We start from the raw sequence: 23598 nt of genomic DNA, 5'->3' as shown, positions 1-23598 counted from the left end.
GTTAAGGGCACAGCCTCAGAATACAAGGACATCCATTTCGAACAGAGATGAGGAGGAATTTCTTTAGCAAGAAAGTGGTGAATCTGTGAAATTTATTGACACAGACGATGGCTTGTTGACATATGGCTTTCTTTTGGAGAAGAAAAATCAAGTTTGTATTTGTTTTGTATGTATTTCCCCATGCCTCTACACAGTAAGTCATGTATCGTACTATAAGTGAACATTATAATGTATGCAAAGATTCCTGATTTAAGAAATAGAACATAGAATAGTACAGCACAGTACAGGCCCTTCGGCCCACAATGTTGTGCCAACCCTTAAACCCTTCCTCCCATATAACCCCCCACCTTAAATTCCTCCATATACCTGTCTAGTAGTCACTTAAATTTCACTAGTGTATCTGCCTCCACCACTGACTCAGGCAGTGCATTCCACACACCAACCACTCTCTGAGTGAAAAATCTTCCTCTGATATCCCCTTTAACTTTACACCCCTTACCATAAAGCCATGTCCTCTTGTATTGAGCAGTGGTGCCCTGGGGAAGAGGCGCTGGCTGTCCACTCTATCTATTCCTCTTAATATCTTGTACACCTCTATCATGTTTCCTCTTATCCTCCTTCTCTCCAAAGAGTAAAGCCCTAGCTCCCTTAATCTCTGATTATAATCCATACTCTCTAAACCAGGCAGCATCCTGGTAAATCTTCTCTGTATCCTTTCCAATACTTCCACATCCTTCCTATAGTGAGGCGACCAGAACTGGACACACACACAATCTTGTACTTTGTAGAATATTGCAAAAGATCTTGACATTTTTGCTTTGACATAATTTATATTTGTTTCCAGCTTAATTTATTATCTATTACCACTCCTAAAAATTTTGTTTCAGATACCTTATCAATTTCAACATCATTTATTCTGTTTACTATATGAATTTGGTACACGTTTTCCAAATTTTATGAATTTAGTTTTACTTAGATTCAGTGATAAATTGTTAGTATCAAACCATTTCTTCATAATTTTTAGTTCTTTCTCCACTGTATCCAAAAGTTGTTTCAGATATTCCCCACAACAAAATATAGTTGTATCATCAACAAATAATATACATTTTAATGTCTGAGAAACCATACATATATCGTTTATATACAAAATGAACAGCAATGGACCAAACTCTGAACCTTGTGGAACCCCACAAGTGACCCTCAAAAGTTTTGAATTTGAGTTGTTTATATGTACATACTGATCCCGTCTTCCAAATAACTACTTAACCAGTCATGTGCCCCCTTCTAATACCATATCTTTCTAATGTTGTTAACAATAATTTCTGGTCATCTATGAGCTCTCTCTCTCCCAGGGTCATGAGGTGTCTCCCCAGCCCTAACGCTCACCCACTGGTCTGTCAGGGGTCTCCTTTCACTCCAAATCCGTGAGGAAGTGCATTATTATTCAAGCAAGATTTTCCTCTCAGAAGGATCTAGAGCAGGGGTTCCCAATCTAGGGCCTACGGACAGCTTGGTTAATGGTAGTGGGTCCATGGCACAAAAAAAGCTGGGAACACCTGATCGTAAAGGAATTTAATGTTTCCTAAGTTGTTCCTTCCTAATAGCTGAACCAGTCTGCAGCAGCTGACGGGGAGCTTGGACAGCTCCCACCGTCCAGAGCAGGCAGTGGAGGTGGGAAGAAAGGACGCGGCAGAAACATGAGAAAGGCAAGAGGTCAAATGTAAATTTAATCCCTGGTCACCCTAGCTGAGAGTTTTGCCAGAGCGCTGCACCACTGCAATGTTGAAGTTTTTCCTCATCAACTAATTTGCTTTGCAAATTTCTGCAAATGCAAATTCATAATGTGGCGAAGCACACTTGGAATTTTGAAGACCCACATGCCTTCTTGCTCCCTCTCCAGGGACATTTATATCAGTGGTAAAATCAGAGAGATTTCTGGAGGGGAGTAGGATAAGAGATTTAAATCAGATTCAGAAAGACAAATAAGGAGTTGAGCGTTTTGGATCTTGATGGTGCTGTTGTAATCCAAAGGTTTTACAAAATTCAAGAATGAGGCATAAAACTTGTTTATGTTTATTTGTTAAATGTTATAAGAGCAAAGAAAATACATGTCGAGGGAACAAAGAAAGGATCAAATTAAAAGTAGTTGTTGTCTTTTCATACTAAAGACTACTGATAATGAAATCCCATTGATAAAAATTAACCTATAAAATAGCCAGATTGATGTGGCATGACACCTGCTACTAAAATTAAGAAATTTCTAGGAAAATATAGAAGCAACTGTACTGTAATTACTGGAAAGTTCACTGAACAATTATATATATACAGTAAGTGATTATGTAAAAATACAAGCAACTATAGGAAAGTTAAACTACAAGAAAAATAATAATACTACATTGCAATCCAACAAATGAGAAGAAAAGAAAGCAGGAATGGAAAAAGAGACCATTGGAATGAGTCTTTAACTTTTCGTTTTTTTCCCAACAAGTTTTTTTGAAACTTTGTCTAGTGACAATGAGAGGCTTAAGTTCAAAGCATTTATGTTGTAGGTTTTCGCAAATAAAATGAAGTGAGGCATTTTATATTTAAGAAAAACCATAACACATTTATTGGACTCCAAAACCTCAACACAAGGCACGCTAAAAGTCCTTTATGTCATTACATCATCACATCAGACCAGCCTCTTAAAGTGAAACCCAAGACAATATGGGTGTTTGTGAATTATGTATATTTCCACCAACTGCGTTACCCTACAATGTCCAATGTGTTTTTGTTTTTCCAGGTTTCTGGATTATTTGTCAGACCTCTGTGTATCCAACAACATTGCCATTCCTATCACCCAAGAGCTCATTTGCAAATTTATGTTGAACTCATCCAATGCTGATATTCTCATTCAAACAAAGTAAGTAGATATGTCCTTTATAGGATTGGGGAGTTGCAGGCAATATGTCGTATATTTAATGCCCGCTCAGTGGCTGAGGGCTTGCTAATCAATTTCTATATACATCTAACCAGCTCAGGTAAATATGTTCGATATATATCTAAAGGTAAATGCATCAGCTCATTTGGGATTTATAGTTGGTGTGTATTGTGCTGTACAACACTGCGTCAGTCACTGAGTGTTCATCTGCCTTTGTGGCTATCAATGCAACTCTTTTTTTTCAGCCCACATGCCAACAGCAAATTTATTCCAGGTGAATCTCAAGTACACAGTGAAGATCCAGCACTGCAAATATCCATAAATATTTTCACAAAATGCTCATCACCACTTCAATTTTAATTGATTCTGTGTAAAACAACATCGTACGGAACGACGGAGCTAAAACCAAGCCATAACAGTGGTGCCAATCTGATCGAAGCCACTTGCTGTTTCTCTTGCATTTTCAATTTCTATTTCATAAACAAGCAATTTCAACAACTATGACTTTCAATGGGTGATGCTGTTAAATACTTTGGACTATGGTTTTGTTGAGTTGGGAAGATTGGAGATGATCTGAAATGGTAAATTGATTTACTATCAGCACTTGTCCCAAGGCACAGTGCAGCTCTTTGTTTTGCTTGCTATCCATACAGGTTATTTAATTACAACAACACAAGGGAAAGATGATAACAGAATGCAGAATAAAGTGCTACAGTTAGAGAGAAATTGTGATGAGGGTAGACAATAAGGCTATGACCTGTGGAGTGAGAGGTCAAGAGATCATCTTATGCTAGGGGCAATAAGGATAGAAGCTGCCCTTGAATCTAATGGTATGTGCTTTCTGCCTGATGGCAGAGGGGAGACAAAGGAATGACCAGGGTGGGTGGGGGCTTTCATTTTGCTGTCTGCTTTACCAAGGTAGTAAGAAGTACAAATAGAGTTCATGGAGGGCAGGCTGGTTTCTGTTATGGGCCAGGCTGTATCCGCGTCACAGCTACCTCTGAAAAACTCCCTTAGTTAAAAAAAAATTACTAATCATTTTTTGAAGACATGCATCTGAAGGAATTAGCTGTTACAAAAGCCTTGACTCTTCTGTAATCGCAAGTGTGAATGTTTCTGATCTCTTGAAAGGCTGCTCTCGAACCGTGGGGATTTCAGCATTGAGAGCCCTCTGCTTGAGGAGGATGGTGAAGAGGATGAGGTCTGGTTGTACTGGATAGATGGAGACAAGGAACCTCATGGCAAGTCTATCCGCCAGCTTGCTCAGGAAGCGAAGGAGGGCAACAAAGAAGAAAATGACATTTTAACCTACTACAGGTAATTTCTGTTTAGCAATCAGAAAATTAAATTCATTTCCAAAAAAACCTCAAAAAACACTATTTTTTATCATTTAATGTACTGCTGACTGATTTGTGACTTTGCTCCACACATTTGATATTGTCCCTTACATCTTTGGTTGAACAAAATGTGTCAATGATTGGTCTTCTATCAGCAATTGAACCTGTCGCCTGTTGTGTAAAGTGAGTGGGGGGTTCCTGGTAGGTGGAGACCCTCCCTCCTAGGATCTCTGGTGTAATTGGTGGGTTGGTGACATTTACTTGGTAAGGCAGTGAGTGTCTGAACCAATCAGGATCCAGGGCTCATGCTAAGGATCAGCACAGGCGAAGGGGAGGATGCTGTGAGCTTTTCGGGTGGGATGATAAGCAGTAAGGAGGGGTGGGACCTCAGGATGTTTTGGGGAATTGTAGCAGCCTCCGAGAGACAGAATAAGACACAGGTGCAGAATTAGCCCATTTGGCCCATCAAGCCTGCTCCGCCATTCAATCAGGGCTGATTCTTTTTCGATTTTATTCTCCTGTCTTCTTCCTGTAGCCCTGAACTCCCTTACCAATCAAGAGCCTAACAATCTCTGCCATAAATACACCCGATCACTTGGCCTCCATAGCTCTCTGTGGCCATGCATTCCACAGCTTCACCACCAGTGGCTGAAGAAATTCCTCCTCTGGTCGGTTTTAAAGAGTTATCCCTTATTCTGAGGCTGTGCCCTCAGATCCTAGACCTTCCCAGCAATTGAAATGTCCTTCCCACATCCACTCTATCCAGGCCTTTCAGTATCTGGGGAAGATACTCAACGAGACCCCACTCATACAGGCTTGAAGGTATCAAATGCTCCTCATAGATTAAACCTTTCACTTTGTGTGAACCTCCTCTGGACCCTCTCCAGGGTCAGCACCTCCTTCCTTAGATATGGGACGTGAGGGATAGGTTTGCTGAGGGTCCAAGATAAGGTTGGAAGTGGGGAAGTGGTCGTTGGAACGTTGGCAGAGCATCACTCAGCATCCCGGTTCCTGGTGCTGCACGTTCTCCTCGTGATTGCGTAGGTTTACTCCGGGTCCTCAGGGTTTGCTCCTTCATTCCAAAAATGTGCAGGTGAGTCGATGACTTGGGTGTTGTAAATTTCTTTCAGTTGGGGGGGGGGCAGGAATGTGAAGGGAATAGGGTTCAGAGAAAATCAGTATCAGGATGGGATTGCTATGTGCAGCAGGAATGAGCTCGACAGGTCTTACGGCCTGCTTCAATGCAGAAGGGAAATCTGAAGTATGGAAAGGTATAACTAACTGGGAAGCAGGAAGTCGATACCCAGAATCAGAATCGGAATCTCGTTTATTATCACTTAGATTTGTTGGGTGCGGCAGCAGTACAATGCAAGACATAAAAATTACAACAAACATAAATAAATAGTTAAAACGAGTATAGTGAGATATTTAGAAATCTGATGGTAGAGGAAAAGAATCCTGCTAAAACACTAAGTGTGAGTTTTCAGGCGCCTGTACCTCCTCCCTAATGGTAGTAATGTCCTGGGATGGTCAGGGTGGCATTACTAGTCAGGGAAAATGTCACAGCACTGCTCCATCAGGACAGACTGGAGAACTTGACAAGTGAGGTGTTATGAACTGAGAAATAAGAAAGATATGGCCACATTAATGAGGCTATTTTACAGATCATCCACAGTCTGATGGATTCTGAGGAACAAATTTGCAGAGAGATCGCAGACTGTAGCAAGAAACATAAGGTTGTTATAGTAGATGATTTTAGCCTTCCACATATTGACTGAGAATCCCATACTGTAAACAGACTAGATGGGATAGAGTTTGTCAAATGTGATCAGGAAAGCTTTCTTCATCAGTGTGTAGAAGTCTTGATACTTGATCTGCTATTGGGGAATGAGACAAGGCAGATGACAGAAGTTTGTGTAGGGGAACACTTTGCATCTTTGGTCACAATGCTATTAGTTTCAAAGTAAATATGCACAAAGATAGGTCTGGTCCATTGGTTGAGAGTCTAATTGGAGAAAGGTCAATTCTGATGGTATCAGAAATTATCTGGCAAGTGTGGATTGGGACAGGTTGTTTTCTGGCAAAAGAGTACTTGGATAGTGAAAGGCTTTCTAACGTGAAATTTTGAGAGTGCAAGGCTTGTATGTGCCTGTCAGAATAACAAGTAAAGATAACAGGCGTAGGTAACCTTGATTTTCAAGAGATATTGAGGCCTTGTTTAAGAGAAAAAAGGAGGTGCATAGTAGGTATAGGCAGGTAGGAACAAATGAGGTGCTTATGGAGCACAAGAAACATAAGAGAACACTTAAGGAAATTAGGAAGGCTAAAAGAAGGCATGAGGTTGCTCTAGCAGACAAGATGAAGGAGAATCCTAAGGGATTCTACAGATATGTTAAAAGCAAAAGGATTGCAAGGGACAGAATTGGTCTGCTGGAAGATCAGAATGGTAATGCATGTATGGAGACAAAAGAGATGGCAAGATCTTAAATGGATTTTTTGCATCTGTATTTACTCAGGACTTTAGTAAGATATTTAACAAGTTTCAACATGGGAGGCTGGTCAATAAGGTTCAGTTGTTGGCCATTCAAAATGAGGTAATAAATTGGATTAGACATTGGCATTGTGGGTGAAGCCAGAGAGTGGTAGTAGAGGGGTGCCTCTCTGACTGAAGGCCTGTGACTAGTGGAGTGCTGCAGGGATCGGTGCTGGTCCATTGTTGTTTATCATCTATATCCATGATCTGGACGGTAATGTGGTTAACTGAATCAGCAAATTTGTGGATGACCCCAAGATTGGGGGTGTAGTGGACAGTGAGGAAGGCAATCATGGCTTAATGAGGGATCTGCATCAGCTGGAAAAGTGGGCTGAAAAGTGGCAGATAGAATGTAATGCAGACAAGTATGAGATTTTGCACTTTGGTAGGACCAACCAGGGTAGTTCTTGCACAATGAACAGTAGGGCACTGAGGAGTGTGATAGAACAAAGGGATCTGGGAATACAGGTCCATAATTCACTGAATGTGGTATCACAGGTAGATAGAGTCTTAAAGAAAGCTTTTGGTACATTTACCTTCCTAAATCAATGTACTGAGTAGAGAAGATGGGATGTTAAGTTGAAGTTGTATAAGATGTAGGTGAGGCCTAATTTGGAGTATTGTGTGCAGTTTTGGTCACCTACCTACAGGAGAGATATAAAAAAATGTTGCAAGAGTACAGAGAAAGGATGTTGCTGCGTCTAGAGGACCTAAGTTTTCAGGAAAGATTGAATAGGCAGGACTATATTCCTTGGAATGTAGAAGGTTGGGAGGAGATTGGATAGAAGTATAGAAAATTGAGGGGTATAGATAGGGTAAATCCAAGCAGGCTTTTTCTACAGAGGTTGTGTGGGACTTTCAACCAGAGGTCATGGGTCAAGGGTGAAAGGTGAAAAGTTTAAGGGGAACATGAGGGGAAACTTCCTCACTCAGAGGATCGTGAGAGTGTGGAATGATCTGCTAGCACAAGTGGTGTTTACGAGCTCGATTAAATGCTTAAGAGAATCTGGGATAGGTAGATGTATGGTGGGCATTCCTACCATCCATCCATTTACCCCGTAAACTTTTCACCTTTCACCCTTAACCCATGACCTCTGGTTGTAAGTTCCACCCAACATCAGTGGAAAAAGCCTGGTTGCACTTACCTTATCTATATCATTCATAATTTTGTATACCTCTATCAGATCTCCTCTGTGATCCTGGTGCAGGTCGATGGGAGTAGGCAGCTTAAATGGTTCTGCATGTACTAGATGGGCTGATGGGCCTGTTTCTGTCCTGTACTCTTCTGAGACTATGACCTTAATAGGTCAGCATGATATCGTGGGCTGGAGGGCCTGTACAGTTCTATGTTCTGTGTTAAACTTTGCCCTGTGTTTGGTCATCACCCTCACCCTTCTCACTCACATCCTTGCCCTACAGGTACCAGCTGAACCTTTTCGCCAGAATGTGCCTTGATCGTCAGTACCTGGCTATTGACCAGATCTCGACTCAGCTCGGGGTGGACCTCATCCTGCGCTGCATGTCGGACGAGGAGCTGCCCTACGACCTGCGTGCGTCCTTCTGCCGACTGATGCTGCACATGCACGTGGACCGGGACCCCCAGGAGTCCGCCACCCCCGTGAAGTACGCCCGGCTGTGGGCAGAAATCCCCACCAAAATCACAATTCACGAGTATGTTTGTCTAAACTTTAGCACCTCCCAACATCTGCATCAAAAGAACAGAGCAACTAGTTGATGGGACATCATTTGTAAAGGGACATTACACAGTTAATGGCAGGACACTAAGCAGTGTTGATGTACAGAGTGATCTTGGGGTTGAAGTCCATTTGCTCCCTGAAAGTAACTGAACAGCTTGATAGAGTGTTAAAGAAGGTGTACGGCAAGTTTACCTTTACTAGTTGAGGCTTGAGTTCAAGTGTCAAGGACTAATGCTGCAGCTTTATAAAAATCTGGTTAGGCTGCATCATTTCCATCAATGACCAGCTCAGTCCAGTGATGTACTCAGGGTCAGCCTGCTTCTGGAGCCAGTATACTACCCACTGGCCCTAACCTGTTCCCTCTGGAATGGCACCCAGGGGAAACCCATGCAGTCGCAGGGAGAACTGCCTGAGAGACAGTGGTGGGAACTGAACCCTGATCGCCGGTGCAGTAAAGCATTGTACTAACTGCTATGCTACTGCACCGCCGTATTAGAGTGGTCCTTGTGACGCTAAAGGGAACGTTTGTTCTGTGACAGAGAAGGGGACGAGCAAATTGGTCGCAGGTAGGGAAGAAGCAAGGGGGAGAGTGAACTCTTGTGGAAAATAAACATCACCATTAACCAGGTGGGCAAAATGGCCTCTTTCTATAACGTGGCCTTACACACATTGCCTAGACATTTAGAGTGTTCTTTCTGAAGAAAAGATTCCTAATCCCTACGTTTAACAGTTTTAAGAAACAAATTAATAGAAAATGGAAAAAGCATTTTCGTAATAAAATATTTAAAGATGTTTTGCTTTGACCTGCATTTGGCATTTAGTATCCTTTCCTCAGGACGCAACTGGGTATGTAGCTGTAATGCATTGGTATTACAATAGTGTACATTGGTCTTGAGTCCTGATGAAAAGTCTCAGCCCAAAATGTTGATTGTTTATTCCCCTTCATAGGTGCAGCCTGGCCTGCTGAGTTTCTCCAGCATTTTGTGTGTGTTACTCTAGTTTTCCAGCATCTACAGAATCTTTTGTGTTTATATATTGTTGTCATGGTGTGACAGCTGTGTAATTTATGGTTTGCTTGATGCTGGTTGAAGCATTTCCTTTAAAGGTTCTGATCTCTGGACAGGTACGACTCAGTCACAGACATGTCTCGTGATGACAAAAAGAACAAGTTTGCTCTCACGATGGACTTTGTGGAGGAGTACCTGAAGGACGTGGTAACCCAGCCATTTCCTTTTGGAGACAAGGAAAAAATCAAGCTCACGTTCGAGGTGCGTAACAGAGCATAGAGTAATTTCTGCTGAAAATCCACTGCCCTTTTGTCTGCGGTAAAAATTGGGAGCTCAATCCCAAAATTTAACGTTGAAAGAGAATGAGCCTGATATATTTCAATTACAATTCCCCACTTCCCCACTGTCCTCATAAATGTTATCCAGTGTTGGTCAACCAACCAAATGATTTTCGATTTTTTTCCAGGTGGTGAATTTGGCTCGGAACTTAATATACTTTGGGTTCTACAGCTTTAGTGAGCTTCTGAGACTAACAAGAACATTGCTGGCCATTCTAGACTGTGTTCAGAATCCCACATCCTCGTATTTAGAAAGACTAAGCAAGTTTCAAGATGGGGGTAAGTTCAGAGCGCTAAGTACCTTTTGTAAAGTGGTTAACGTCCCCCACCTCACTGACCATTCCCTGGATGAAAAAGTTACTCCTCCTGTTCCTTTTAAATCTCCCCCCTCTAACCTTAAACTTTATCCCCTCTAGTTCTTGATTCCCCAATCCTGAGAAAAAGACTGTACATTCACCTTATCTATACCTCCCGTGATTTTATTTAACTCTATAAGATCAGTCCTTGTTCTCCTACACGCTAATGAATAAAGTCCTAGCCTGCTCAACCTTTCTCCATAACCCAGTCCCCTGAAATCCTGGCAACGTCCACGTAAGGATCTAGAGCTGTGTATATCGACCAGACAGGGTGCATGGTGGAAACCCATATCGAGGACCACAGGAGGTGAATCCATTTGGGATACCCGGAGAAATCAGCAGTAGCAGAACATTGCATTCACAATGGCCATAGGATGGACTTTGATGGCACAAAACTACAGTGTGGCGCCAATGTGTTTTGGGACCGCCTGGTGAAGGAAGCCATTGAAATAAAACCAGAGGATAAGAATTTTAACAAAGGTTAAGGTCTTGCTTTAAGTAAGTACTGAAATTCGATTATGAACAAGGTGGGAGAGCAGAAACCTGACAGGATGAGGACTAGCCAGTCAAGGAGGAGCAGAAGATGAGGCTATATATTCCTCTGACTAGACATGCTTAGACATCATCCCTGATGAGGATGGCGGAGTTTGCCACCAAGTTGATACCTGTACCCGGCTGGAAGCCTGAGAAGAGTTTATTCAACATCTACATAATTTTTCTCTGCATTCTTTCCAGCTTCTAAATTACAGAAGCCCACAAAAAGACAAGGGAACAGTACAAAGAAGTATTCCAAGTATAATGAGAAAAACCTTTGAAAGGAAAATAGTTGCTGGTGTAGCATTTGCTGTTAAATTAGATGATTATCTACCTGCATTTCAAAATAAGTATTGTTGGATCCTGATGCTTCTGTGACCTCAAGTTTCTTCACAAGTCAAGGATGAAGGATAAAACTTATTTCTTATGTTCACCTTATTGAATGTCACAAGAGCAGAAATCAAACAAGAAAGTGGAGCTGAGAGCACAAAGGGAAGACAACGGGAAAAAAAAGAGTTGTGGACTAGAGATATGAAATAAAACCCCATTGATAACAATTAACCTATAAAATAATCAGCGTGAGACCAGTTGCCATTTGGTTGATGGGAAAGGAGTTGAGTAACACATGTTGCTCTCATTGAAAGCTTTGTCTACCCAAGTGACTGAGTTTCCAAAACGGTGTATTGAATGGGAGCTTATAGATTTGTCCCTGTTTCTGGCCTCGCTCACTGATTCACCAGGAGCAACAGCAGAACTGCTTCACATAGCCCGTGGCCTGATCCTTCAGTTTCATGGGCTAATTCCCTTTGATTCCATTCTTGAAATGAAAGTAAAGGGGCCTCACTGCCGCTGAGGACCCTCACTATCCAGGGCATGCCCTCTTCTCATCAGGGAGGCAGTACAGGAGTCTGAAAACCCACACTCAATGATTTAGAAGCTGCTTCTTCACCTCCAGCACCAGATTGCTGAACAGTCCGTGAACTCTGTTATCATTTTATTTGGTTCCACTTGTTTATATTTGTGTTTTTATTTATTTATATTTTAATTTAGAGATATTTTATGCCTTTGCACTGTGCTGCTGTTGCAAAACAATAAATTTAACATCATCTAAGTCTGTGATAATAATTCTGATACTGATAAAGGCAGACCTCTGTTTTTTTTTAAACTTTTTTTATTGCATTTTTAAATGATTACAAAGTATGAAAAAACAATATATATAACCCTTACCCCCTCCCCTTAACCCCTCCCCACTAACTGCCCTATAGAAAAAAAAAGAAAGAAAGAAAGAAAGAAAGAAAGAATGCCTGGTTGTTGGAAGATCTCCACATGCTCCATGGAATTCGTAATAACTTTAATATGTATATTTATTTATTTCCCCTAATAACCAATTGTTTCATCTTCAGAGCATCTATATATTTAATCCTGTCTTTTGTAAATAAGGGCTCCCAATAGATTGGCAGAAGGCAAGCTACCTTGGTTGAAACAAAGTGTTCTTGTGTGCCACCTTTCAGGGAACAACGTGATCAGGACAATCCACGGAGTGGGAGAGATGATGACGCAGATGGTTCTGAGCCGAGGGTCTCTCTTACCTGGAATTCTGGGGGAGGGACACGACACCCCATCCAGGAGTGGGCAGGCGAAGCAAGTGCAAACCTCAGAAAATGAGGACGTGACCGTTATGGACACAAAGCTGAAAATAATCGAGATATTGCAGGTGCGCTTTTGATAGTTGAATTCCATTTTAACTGGCCCAGTTTAAAGTGTCAGCATCTGGCAGCATGTTCCCTCATAGCAGGCAATGTCACCACATAAGGAGAAGGTTCAATCCTGAGGAATCCTGACAGGATGGAAGTGGGGAGGAGGTTTCCTCCTGAGGGGGATTACAGAACTGAGGAGTCACTATTTAAAAAAAGGCATCACCCATTTAAAACACAGATGAGGCAGCATTTTTCCTCTCAGAAGCTGGTGAGTCTTCAGAATTCTCTTCCTCAGAGGGCAGTGGAAGCAGAGTCTTTCAATATTTTCAAGGCAGAGGGAGATACCGGTAGGTACTTGATGAGAAAGAATGTGAAAGGTTACAGGTTGGTGGGAATGGAATAACCGTGATCTTACTCAATGTTGGAACAGGCTTGAGGGCTAAGGGCTTGATTTCTATTCAGTCAAATTCAATAAAGGCAACTTGAAGTACAACAGGTAAATAATAATTAGGAAAACTAGTTACTTGCTGGAACACTACCTCATTATTCTTTTTATCTCTGTACTATTTATTTAGAATAATTTTATGTCTTTTCACTGTACGACTGCTGCAAAACAACAAATTTCACCTAATCAGTGATAATAAATGTGATTTTGATTCTGGAATGCATAGAATTATCTAGCACAAGTGGTCTATGGAGTCTCCATTCACCCGTCTCTCTGTCAGCTTGTTATGATTTCTTTTGCATCATGTGCTCAGCTAACGTCCTCAAGCGTGCATCAGTGCTGTTCCCACAGACGGTTTCTTGTTGGGTTCATTGGTGACTCCCTGTTTTTAGATCTTCCCACATACATACAAGTAAATGAGATGATAATGTGCATGTACCCGACTAACAGTGTTGCATCCATAGTGCGGTGCCACTGCATGATTTCATGTACCTTGCATCTGCAGGTTGGTGATATCACATTGGACTACGTCTCTCATCTCCCTACATCTGCACCGTACGTGCATCAACCTCTAGTCCAGCTCCCTTGCAATTTTACAACTTCAGCTCTCTTCAGATCCCTCTTTACTCTATCAATCTCTATCTTTTCCCTCTCAATAGCCCTATGCTCTTGTGATTCTAGTCTCCTGCTTGCCTCAACCTCCTTCATTGGGCATGTCTTTATTGCCTCTGGAATTCTTTCCCTGACCCTTTCGACATCTCATCATCCCTTTATTTACTTACAACCCTTAGACCATAAGACTGTAAGATTTAGGAGCAGAATTAGGCCATTTGGCCCATTGAGTCTGCTCTGCCATTTCATCATGGCTGATCTAATCTTCAGCTCAGCCTCAATCTTCTGCCTTTTCCCCGTATCCCTGCATGCCCAGACCAGTCAAGAATCTGTCAATCTCTGCCTTAAATATACATTAAGATTTGGTCTGCACAGCTGCCTGTGGCAAAGAATTCCACAGATTCACCACTCTCTGGCTAAAGAAATTCCTCTTCATCTTCATTCTAAAAGGGTGCCCTTCTATTCTGTGGCTGTGTCCTCTGGTCTTAGACTCTCCCACCATTGGAAACAACCTCTTCACATCTATTCTATCAAGGCGTTTCAGCATTCGATAGATTTCAATGAGGCCACCCCTCATTCTTCTGATTTCCAGTGAATACAGACCCAGAGCCATCAAACACTCTTCATATGACAAGCCATTTAACCCTGGAATCATTTTTGTGAATCTCCTTTGAACCCTTTCCAGTTTCAGCCCATCCTTTCCAAGATAAGGGGTCCAAATCTGCCCTCCATACTCCAGGTGAGGCCTCACCAGTGCTTTATAAATTCTCAACATTACATCCTTGCTTTTATGTTCTGGTCCTCTTGAAATGAATGCCAACATTGTACTGCCTTCCTCACCACAGATTCAACCTGCAAATTAACGTTTTGGAGAATCCTGCACAAGGACTCCCAAGTCCCTTTGTGCCTCAGGTTTTTGAATTTTCACTCCATTTACAAAGTAGTCAGCCTTTTTATTTCTTACACCAAAGTGCATGACCATACACTTCCCAACACTGTATCCATCTGCCATTTCTCTGTGCATTGTCCTAATCTGTCTAAGTCCTTCTGTAGCCTCTTTACTTTCTCAAAACTACCTACCCTCCAACTATCTTCATATCACCTGCAAACATTGCAACAAAGCCATCAATTCCATCATCCAAATTGTTGACACATAATGTAAAAAGAATTGGTCCCAACACAGATGCCTGCAGAACACCACTAGTCACCAGCAGCCAACCAGAAAAGGCTCCCTTTATCCCCACTCCTTGCCTCCTGCCAACTAGCCACTGCTTTATCCATGCTAGAATCTTTCCTGTAATATCATAGACTCATAACTTGTTAAGCAGCCTCATTTGTGACATCTTGTCAATGGTCTTCTGAAAATCTAAGTCCACAACATTACCAATTCTCCTTTGACTATCTTGCTTGTTACTTTTTCAAAGAATTCCAACAGATTTATTGGGCAAGATTTTCCCTTGACTATGGCTTATCTTATCATGTGCTTCCAAGTACCCTCATCCTTAATAATCGACTCCAACATCTTCCTAACCACTGAGGTCAGACTATCTGGCCTATAATGAATAAACTCTTCTCAGGTTTCCAGCTGGTTATAGGTATCAATTATAACTGACAAACTTGGTTCTGACAAATGCCATCTTTTTCAGGGTTGATGCCTGGATGTGTCTAGTCTAGTGATATGCCTGTAGTTCGTTTGTCCTGATTGGGTAATCCTCATCCCATCAGGTTTCTGCTCTCCCTCCTTGTTTACAATTGAATTCCAGTTCTTACTTTGAGCGAGATCTTCATCTGTGTTAAAATTCTTTTCCTCTAGTTTTATTTCAATGGCTTCCTTTACCGAGTGATCCCAAAAGCCAATGGTGTGGCATGGTAGTTTTGTGTGTTCAGAATCAATCCTGTGTTCATTGCGAATGCAGTGTTCTGCTACTGCTGATTGCTCCTATACTTGCATGGTTTCTGGAAGAATCTGCAGGATCCTGAAGAAATGCTGGATTAATATCATCCACAAACCCGTAAGGAAGCTCAAGTCACAACTTATGCGGGTCAGAGAAGACCTGGTACCTAGATCAGCAGGCGTTTACAGAACTCCCGTGAATGCACAGCAGTGTATGTGGGCCAGACGGGACATACGGTGGAAACCTGCATCAATGAGCACAGGAAGTGTATCGGTTTGGACTACCTGGAGAAATCAGTGATACCAGAACATTACATTCACAATGCCTATAGGATTCACTTTGAAAGTACTGGTCTATAGTTTCCTTTCCTCTGCTTCTCTCCCTTCTTGAAGAGTGGAGTAACATTTGCAATTTCCCAGTCTTCTGAAACCACTCCAGAATCTAGTGACTCATGAACGATCATTACTAATGCCTCCGTGATTTCTTCAGCCAGCTTTTTCAGGACTCTGGGGCACAATACATCTAGTCGAGGTGACTTACCTATCTTTAGACCTTGCAGTTTCCCAAGAACTTCCCCAAATAACTATAAATCAGGGGTTTCCATCCTGGTGTCCACAGACTCTTTGGTTAGTGGTAGGGGTCCATGGCATAAACGATGTTGGGAACCCCTGCTATATACGGTTCAGTTTTGTCCCATAACACTTCATGGAACAGAACGGCACAGAAACTGGACCTATGGCCCACAGTGTCTGTGCCAAACATGATGTCATTTTAAACCAGTCCCATCTGCCTATACATAGTCTATATCCCTCCACTCCCTGCCTGTTCATGTGCCTGTCTAAACTCCCCGTAAATGCTTCTATTGTACCTGCTTCCACTACCTTCTTCTGGCCGTGCACTCTCGGCACTTACCTCTCTCAGTGTAAAGTAAACTTGCCTCACAAATCGAGTTTAAACTTTCCCCCTCTCACATTAAAGTTCTGCCCCTTAGTATTTGACATTTCTATCCAGAGAAAAAAAATTCTTTATGCATTTCATAATTTTATCAAGTTGGCCTATGGTCCTTGTAAAATACTTTACAAATGTAAACACCATCTATTCCCTACCCTCATCAATCATCTTCGGCACCTCCTTAAACTACTCTAACAAGTCTGTAAGATTTGACCTCACTGGCGTGAAGCCATGACTTGTGGTTGTTTTAACAAATGAATAAATGCAAATAGTTGCTGTGGAGTGTGGGAGAGTTTTGGGAGATTCAGACCATAAGATATAGGAGCCCATCAAGTCTGCTCTGCCATTCTATCGTGGCTGATTTATTATCCCCTCAACCCCATAGTCCTGTCTTCTCCCCGTAACCTTTGAAGTCCTGACTAATCAACTTCCCCTTTAAGTATATGCAATGTTAGCCTCTGCTGCTGTCCATGGCAATGGATTCCACAGATTCTCTGGCTAAAGAAATTTCAAGATAATAGGAATAAATATTTTCTAGTTACAGCAGATTAATGGTTTTTATTTTGAATTAAAAATAAATCTGAACATATTGAATCTCATTATCTAACTAGAGTCCTGCCGTGTTCTATCCCTACGCTGCTTATGATTATAAACAAGGATTTGCTCTTCAGTTCATTCTTAGTGTCAGACTGGACTATCGCATCTCCTACATGCTGTCCATCTACAAGAAGGAATTTGGAGAGAGTAGTTCCTCTGACTCCCTGACAAGCTCACCGACAGAGACTACAGGTGAGTGAAACACACCCTGAACTGTGGTGTTAAACCTGCAATCAGAGTGAATTACAAATGACATCTTCTGGTTTACTTGAGGGTGAATCACAGCAAGTGATGGCCTTCTGTTGTATCCTTGGGAAGCTCGCCAGGGAACTAAGAAGTTTATTTACTGGTGAAGGCCAAGTTTACAAGGAATGTAAACTTCTAAGTGGCAGTGAGAGGTATACATTGCACAAAGTGCCTTGTCTGTGAGATGTGGCTGATGCGACCTGTCTGTTTTTCTAATCAGTGGTAATGAGGTCTCTCTTTGTGCCAAAATAATGAAAACAAGAAGTGCTATAAATATCCCAGCAGGTCAGTCAGCGTCCGGGCAGGCCGATGATCCTTACACTCTGATACCAGACTCACTGCAACACCACTGTCAGGGCCTGTCTGCCCTACAGCACCCTCCATTGCCAGTCCTCAATAGCCCTTAATTTCTCTCTGTTTCCCCCTTTTCCCCATGCCTTCTTTTCTTTCCTCTTTCTTTCCCTTCCACCTCTTCATTTTGCTCCTTAATTCCCCCCCCCCCACCCCATTTGTGGGGCTGATTGGTGACCCAGGCCAGCGTGTCTTTAATTTCATTCTTGTGCTGTGGGCAAAATTGCCAAGGTTCCTGCACCTAGTGATCCTGTCATTAGGGTGGAGATGAGGCGAGGGAAGGCAGCTTAAGTTTGGAGTTACAGAGTCATAGAACAGGCCCTTCAGCCTATCTAATCTGCACCGACCTGTTATCTGCTGAGTCCAATCCTTCCCTCCAAATTTCTCTTAAATGTTGAAATCAAATCTGTATCTACCACTTCCACTGGCAGCTCCTTCTACAGCAACATCACTCTCTGGGTGAACAAGTTCCCTTTAAATATTTCACCTTTCACCCTTACCTTTGACCTCTAGTTCTATTCTCACCCAATCTCAGTGGAAAAGCTTGCTTATGTTTATGCCTCTCACTTGCATCATACATCAGGGTGCTCCCTTCAGTTACCTGACGAGGTAACCATAGTCTTTGGCCAGGAACAGATGCCACCAGGTGGTGCCCAACCTTCATAGTGCATTTTGACCCTTAACCACTGCACTCTCCAGTTGGCGGGTCAGCAGTGGTGGCCAAGTTACTGCCCTTCTGTTCCTGACTTTGAGCTCAACTCCTCTCACCTGCTTCTTATCCAGCAAGAGGCTCTTTCTGCTTCCTCCCCATCCTGCGAGCTGCTTGGTTCTTGTTCTTTTCATCAAGGCCCAGCACAGACAGCAACGTTCATGCCAACCTTGCCAGCCGGACTCTTCTTACACCTGTCCTGCTCCAGTGTGTCAGCAAGGGACAACAGGACCTTGTCATGGTGCCACCTCTACCTTGCTTGCACGTACACCACATAATATTGTATACCTCATTTTCCTTTGCTCCAAGGAATAAAGTCCTAACCTATTCAACCTTTCCCTAAAACTTGGGTCCTCAAAGCCTGGCTACAACTTTGTAAATTTTCTCTGTACTCTTTAAATCTTATTGATATCTTTCCTGTAGGTCAGTGACCAGAACTGCACACAACAGTTTCTTATCTGTGTGGTCCTATGACAGCCAGTGTGGGCCTCTTATCAGAATCAGAATCGGGTTCAGTCTCACTGGTCTATCACATGAAAGTAGTTTTACAACAGCAGTACTTTGCAATACATAATAAGAAAAATTATAAGTTACAATAACCAGTAGATAGAAATAAATTAAACAAGTAGTGCAAAAAGAGAAAAAATACAAAGGTAATGTTCTTGGGTATATTGTCCATTCAGAAGTCCAATAGCAGAGGGGAAGAAGCAGTGTTGTGCTGCGTAGTGGCCCTTCCATAACCAATGGCGATGCAGCCAGTTAGAATGCTCTTCAGTGTAGAAATTTGGCAAGTGTCTTTGGTGACATACCAATTCTCCTCAAACTCCTAATGAAGTATAGCCAATGTCGTGCCTTCCTGGTAACTGAATCAATATGTTGGGCCCAGGATAGATCCTCAGAAATGTTGACAGCCAGGAACTTGAAACTGCTCGTGCTTTCCACTCTGATCCCTTGATGAGGACTGTGTATATTCCCTCGACTTCCCCTTCCTGAAGTCCACAATTAATTCCTTGGACTTACTGACGTTGAGTGCATGGTTGTTGCTGTGACACTGCTTAACCAGCTTTTCTGTCGTGCTCCTGTACGCCTCCTCCTCACTGTCTTCAATTCTGCCAACAATTGTCGTGTCACCAGCAAACGTACAGTATTGATGACGCCTGAGCTGTGCTTAGCCACACAACAGCATGTGTAGGGAGAGTAGAGTAGTGGGCTAAGCACACATTCCTCAGCTGCACCTGTGACAGTCAGCGAGGAGGAGATGATATTTCTGATCTGCCCAGAACTCAAGGATCCATTTGCAGAGGCCCAGGTTTTCATGCTTGTTGGTTAGAGCTGAGGATATGATTGTGTTGAACGCTGAGCTGTAATCAATAAACAGCAACCTGACGAAGGTATTGCTGTTGTCCAGGTGATCCAAGGCTGAGTGGAGAGCCAGTGAGACTGCATCCGTTGTTGTGGTGATAGGCAGTTTGCAGCGGGTACAGGTCCCTGCTTATGCAGGAGTTGATTTTAGCCATTTCTATTATGGTAGATGTGAGTGCCATTGAGTGATTGTCGTTGAGACAGCCTACCCTGTTCTTCTTGGGCACTGGTATGATTGTCGCCCTTTTGAAGCAGGTGGGAGCCTCCAATTGCAGCAGAGAGAGATTGGAGATGTCCTTGAACACTCCCGTCTGTTGGTGGGCCCAAGTTTTCAGAACCCTACCAGATACACTACCAGGGCCTGACACCTTGTGAAGGTTCACCATCTTTAAAGATGTTCTGACATTGGACTCTGAGTGACAGTCACAGGGTCAACAGATACTGCAAGGATTCGCACAAGTGTAGCTTTATTCTCCCTTTCAAAGCATACGTAAAATATGTTATTTAGCAGCCTGTCCCAGACCTCTTGCTTCTCTGAAGTAGGTTAAGAGGTGACTTGATAGAGGTATACAAGATGATAAGAGGCATAGATCAAAAGGACAAAAAGAGGTTTTTTGCCAGGGCAGAAACGGCTAATATCAGGGTGGGGTGGGGCTAAATTTTAAGGTGACTGGAGGCAAGTATGGGGAGGATGTCAGTGGTAATTTTTTTTTACAGAGAGTGAAGGGTGCATGGAACACCCTGGCAGGGATGGTGGTAGACATAGGTACAATAGGGGCACTTTAAATGAACCATCACTAATATCCAGAACCTGTTTTGGCCAGCATTTGGGTAGGGTGAAGTTTTGAGTGATATTTCACTTGGGGATGGAAGGTTAGCTCTGCATGTGGATGAAAGCAAGGGGGGCTGAAGGGCCTGTACTGTTCTGTCTTCTGGGCCCGGGTACTGCTGGAGCTCCCCCAGAGCTGTTCGGGAAGTGTTGAACTGTGTTGATCTTGTAATGATAGAGATGGGTGGCTGTGACCTGGGGAGTTTGGAAGAATAATCAATCTGTGACGACCTCAGTGTCGGACATCACTGGCTTGGGATGTGCAGGGAAGAAGCATTATGGAGTCATGCTGTAGCCACAGTGAGAGGTTGCTAATGGACTGAGTGTTTAACACAGTGAACAGGGGTACCTGTCAGGTGGATGGCCTTGCCCCTGGTGCTTGTGCCTTAGGAGCAGCGCTTGTCTGGAAGTTGGGGAGTATTCTACCTTAAGTTCAGGTGGGGGAAAGTCAATGGGGAATTGGACAGTAAGTCAAATTGAGAGTGAAATCTCAGCAGAGTGGAGCAGCTGAGTCTAGAGTGACTTGGTATGTCCGCTGTGAGATGGTGAGTTTCTATGTATGAGGCGGAATCTGGCAGCATGAAATTGCACATCTGGGTTTGTAAAACTTTGCAGAATGTTTTAGGAACTACTGTAATTGAGATATGCACAAAATTAAAGAGTAGATAGTGATTCAGAACTCTTAAACAAGCTTTCTTTTTAATCACACAATGGTGAGTGTATTTGTGTGTGCTTGATAGCATTCTGAAATAGTGGTGGCTTGTGGCAAAAAGTTTTGCTTAACTGTTACAGCGGCAGTGATCTGGGTTCAATTTCCGTTGCTATCTGTAAGTTCCCACCATGACCGCGTGGGTTTCCTCTGGGTGCTCCAGTTTTCTCCTACATTCCAAAGATGCACGGTTAGGGCTAGTGAGTTGTGGGCCTGCTGTGTTAGTGTCAGAATTATAGTGTCACATAAGGGTTGCCCCCACACATCTCAGACTGTGTATGTCATTAATGGAAATGACTCATTTCACCGTATGTTTTGATCTTTAGATATACATGTGACAATGAAAAAGCCACTCTCTTAAAAATAATCTCTTAATCTTTAGTGAGGGTGCAATTTCTTTCTGATGATAAAGTGAAGCACAAAATGCAGAAGTTTTGATTAAAGGGGATAAGCATCGATGAGTAAAGTAGGAGCAGGCACCACAGAGGAAGAAATTGGTGTGGACGGGAGGGTGGGGTGGGGGTGACTTGGGCATGAGGTGTGGTGAGAAACAGACAACCGATCCAATATTGCATCTGTCCCACCAAATTCCGAAGACCCTGTGGTTTCATCACCACCTCTCATGCTCTCACAGATAGGGAGGTGATGAAGTCTGACCTTTTTCACAGTCACCACCTGTAAAGTTGTGCTTTATTTTGTACAGTGCCAGACCTGGAGGCTATCGGAGAGCAGGCAGAGACAATGTTTGCAGGAAGGTAGGAGCCATTCCCATGTGGTTTTTGTTTAACCTTGTATGTCTAAAAGCCAATTTCTGTTTCGTTTTACTCTGGTGCTGGTACAATGAGACTGGAGAGCCCGTGTGATGCTGCCAGGAGTCTTTTATATCTCCATTCATTTGTGTTCCCGTCAGCATCACCGGGAAAGCGGCAAAGCAACCTGCCAATTCACCTCTGCCGAGTTTCCATGACCACATATACTCAGGACTTACATATCCTTTTCCTTATCCTGTGGTAGCAATAAATTGGTAATTCAGATAATTAAACATGCACAAAGGTCTTGCTTGAAGAACTGGAATTCGATTGTAAACAAGGTGGGACAACGGAGACTGGATTGGATGCGGACTAACCAGTCAGGAGGGACTGATTACAGGGATATAAATACCACTGGACTAGACACACTTAGATATCATTCCTGATGAAGACAGCAGAGTTTGTCATCAAAATATTGATTAAAATCAATATCTGTACCTGGCTGGAAACCTGAGAATAATTTATTTGTAAACGTGCCTTGTTTTCTTTCTTATAACCCATCATGTTAAAATGTGGGTACATTGATCCCCAATTAGTGCTAGAGCTGTTCATTATAATACTTTGCTCCTCCACTCTGAGGTGCAGCCCCTCTCCCTGACACTTTAAGGACACCCCCTTTCCAGGCTGTGCTTGAACCCTGAATGTGGAATCCTGCTGCCCCACCGATCTGGGACCACCCTGCCCACTGGTGCCTCACCCCACAGCTCGGTGAGGAGCGGCTGCCCAGCAGGGCTGGAGGGCAGGGTGTGGGTTGTGCTGTGACTGGGGCCAGAACACGGTGAGGGTGGGCAGACTCCGGGTGTCGATTGACAGGAGCTGCTCCATCCCCACCTCTTCTCCCCACTCAGCTGACTGTCCCCTCTACAGCTGGGAGATTTTTCCAAGGTAACAACAAGCACTGAGTTTGTTCCCATCACAACCGGAGTGGCTATAAGCAGTTCTACCTCCCACCCACCCACAGCTCATGAGCTGTTGTTGAGTGGGATTCGTGTTGCACTCGACCACTTCTGTCTTCATGATTACTTACAGAGAGAATCATTACCAGCCACATCAATCAACGCTGTTAAGCCAACAGCCCCCCTCCTGACAAAGCCATGGCTTAGGTGAGTCCTTCCCCTGCAAGACCATTAGGTGTCATGTCAATTTATCACCACCGCCCCCGCCTCTCAGGCGGAAGGTCGGGGTTGAAGGGGTTCAAATGTAATCTGCGCTCTAAGAAGAGGGCTGTACTCTGGCAGGGTTAATGTAATTAAACCCAGACCTGAGCATCTCTCGCAGGGTGGATGTAGGGTGAAGCCATTTTAAAGGCCCTATGTCTAATGCAACCTGCGCAGTAAAGGTGGCCTCCCTGCCATTGATCCCATTGTTGTTTATGCAATCTCACTGTGTTTACATTGGCAGCGATCTTCCCTACAAGGTTTGTTATTGTCTCATGTACCAAACCACAGTGAAAAGCTTGTCTTACATACTGTTCAAATCATACACAGTGCAGTGATGTAGAACAAAGTGTAACAATAACAGAATGCAAAATGAAGTGTAATAGCTACAGAGAAAGTGCATTGCACATAGACGGTAAAGCACAAGATCATAACACCTTAGATCGGGAGGTCAAGAGTCCATCTTATCATTCCCGGGAACTATTCAATGACCTTATAACAGCGCGA

The 23598-nt window shown here is 43.0% G+C and overlaps 1 protein-coding gene across 1 annotated transcript in view; it reads left to right on the top strand.

Annotated features, from left to right (window-relative positions):
- Positions 1-23598, top strand: part of itpr2 (inositol 1,4,5-trisphosphate receptor, type 2) — a 308708-nt gene that overhangs the window by 171105 nt on the left and 114005 nt on the right. The window contains exons 17-24 of the mRNA XM_059987723.1: positions 2783-2902; positions 4052-4237; positions 8210-8461; positions 9611-9755; positions 9961-10111; positions 12234-12436; positions 16994-17111; positions 21829-21880. Coding sequence (XP_059843706.1) covers positions 2783-2902; positions 4052-4237; positions 8210-8461; positions 9611-9755; positions 9961-10111; positions 12234-12436; positions 16994-17111; positions 21829-21880 — 1227 coding nt within the window. The remainder of the gene's footprint in view (positions 1-2782; positions 2903-4051; positions 4238-8209; positions 8462-9610; positions 9756-9960; positions 10112-12233; positions 12437-16993; positions 17112-21828; positions 21881-23598) is intronic.

Source organism: Hypanus sabinus, chromosome 13, assembly GCF_030144855.1.
Source record: "Hypanus sabinus isolate sHypSab1 chromosome 13, sHypSab1.hap1, whole genome shotgun sequence".
NCBI classification, from domain to species: domain Eukaryota; kingdom Metazoa; phylum Chordata; class Chondrichthyes; order Myliobatiformes; family Dasyatidae; genus Hypanus; species Hypanus sabinus.
The sequence above is the reverse complement of the archived record's forward strand: the minus strand, read 5'-3'. Positions and strand labels throughout refer to the sequence as shown.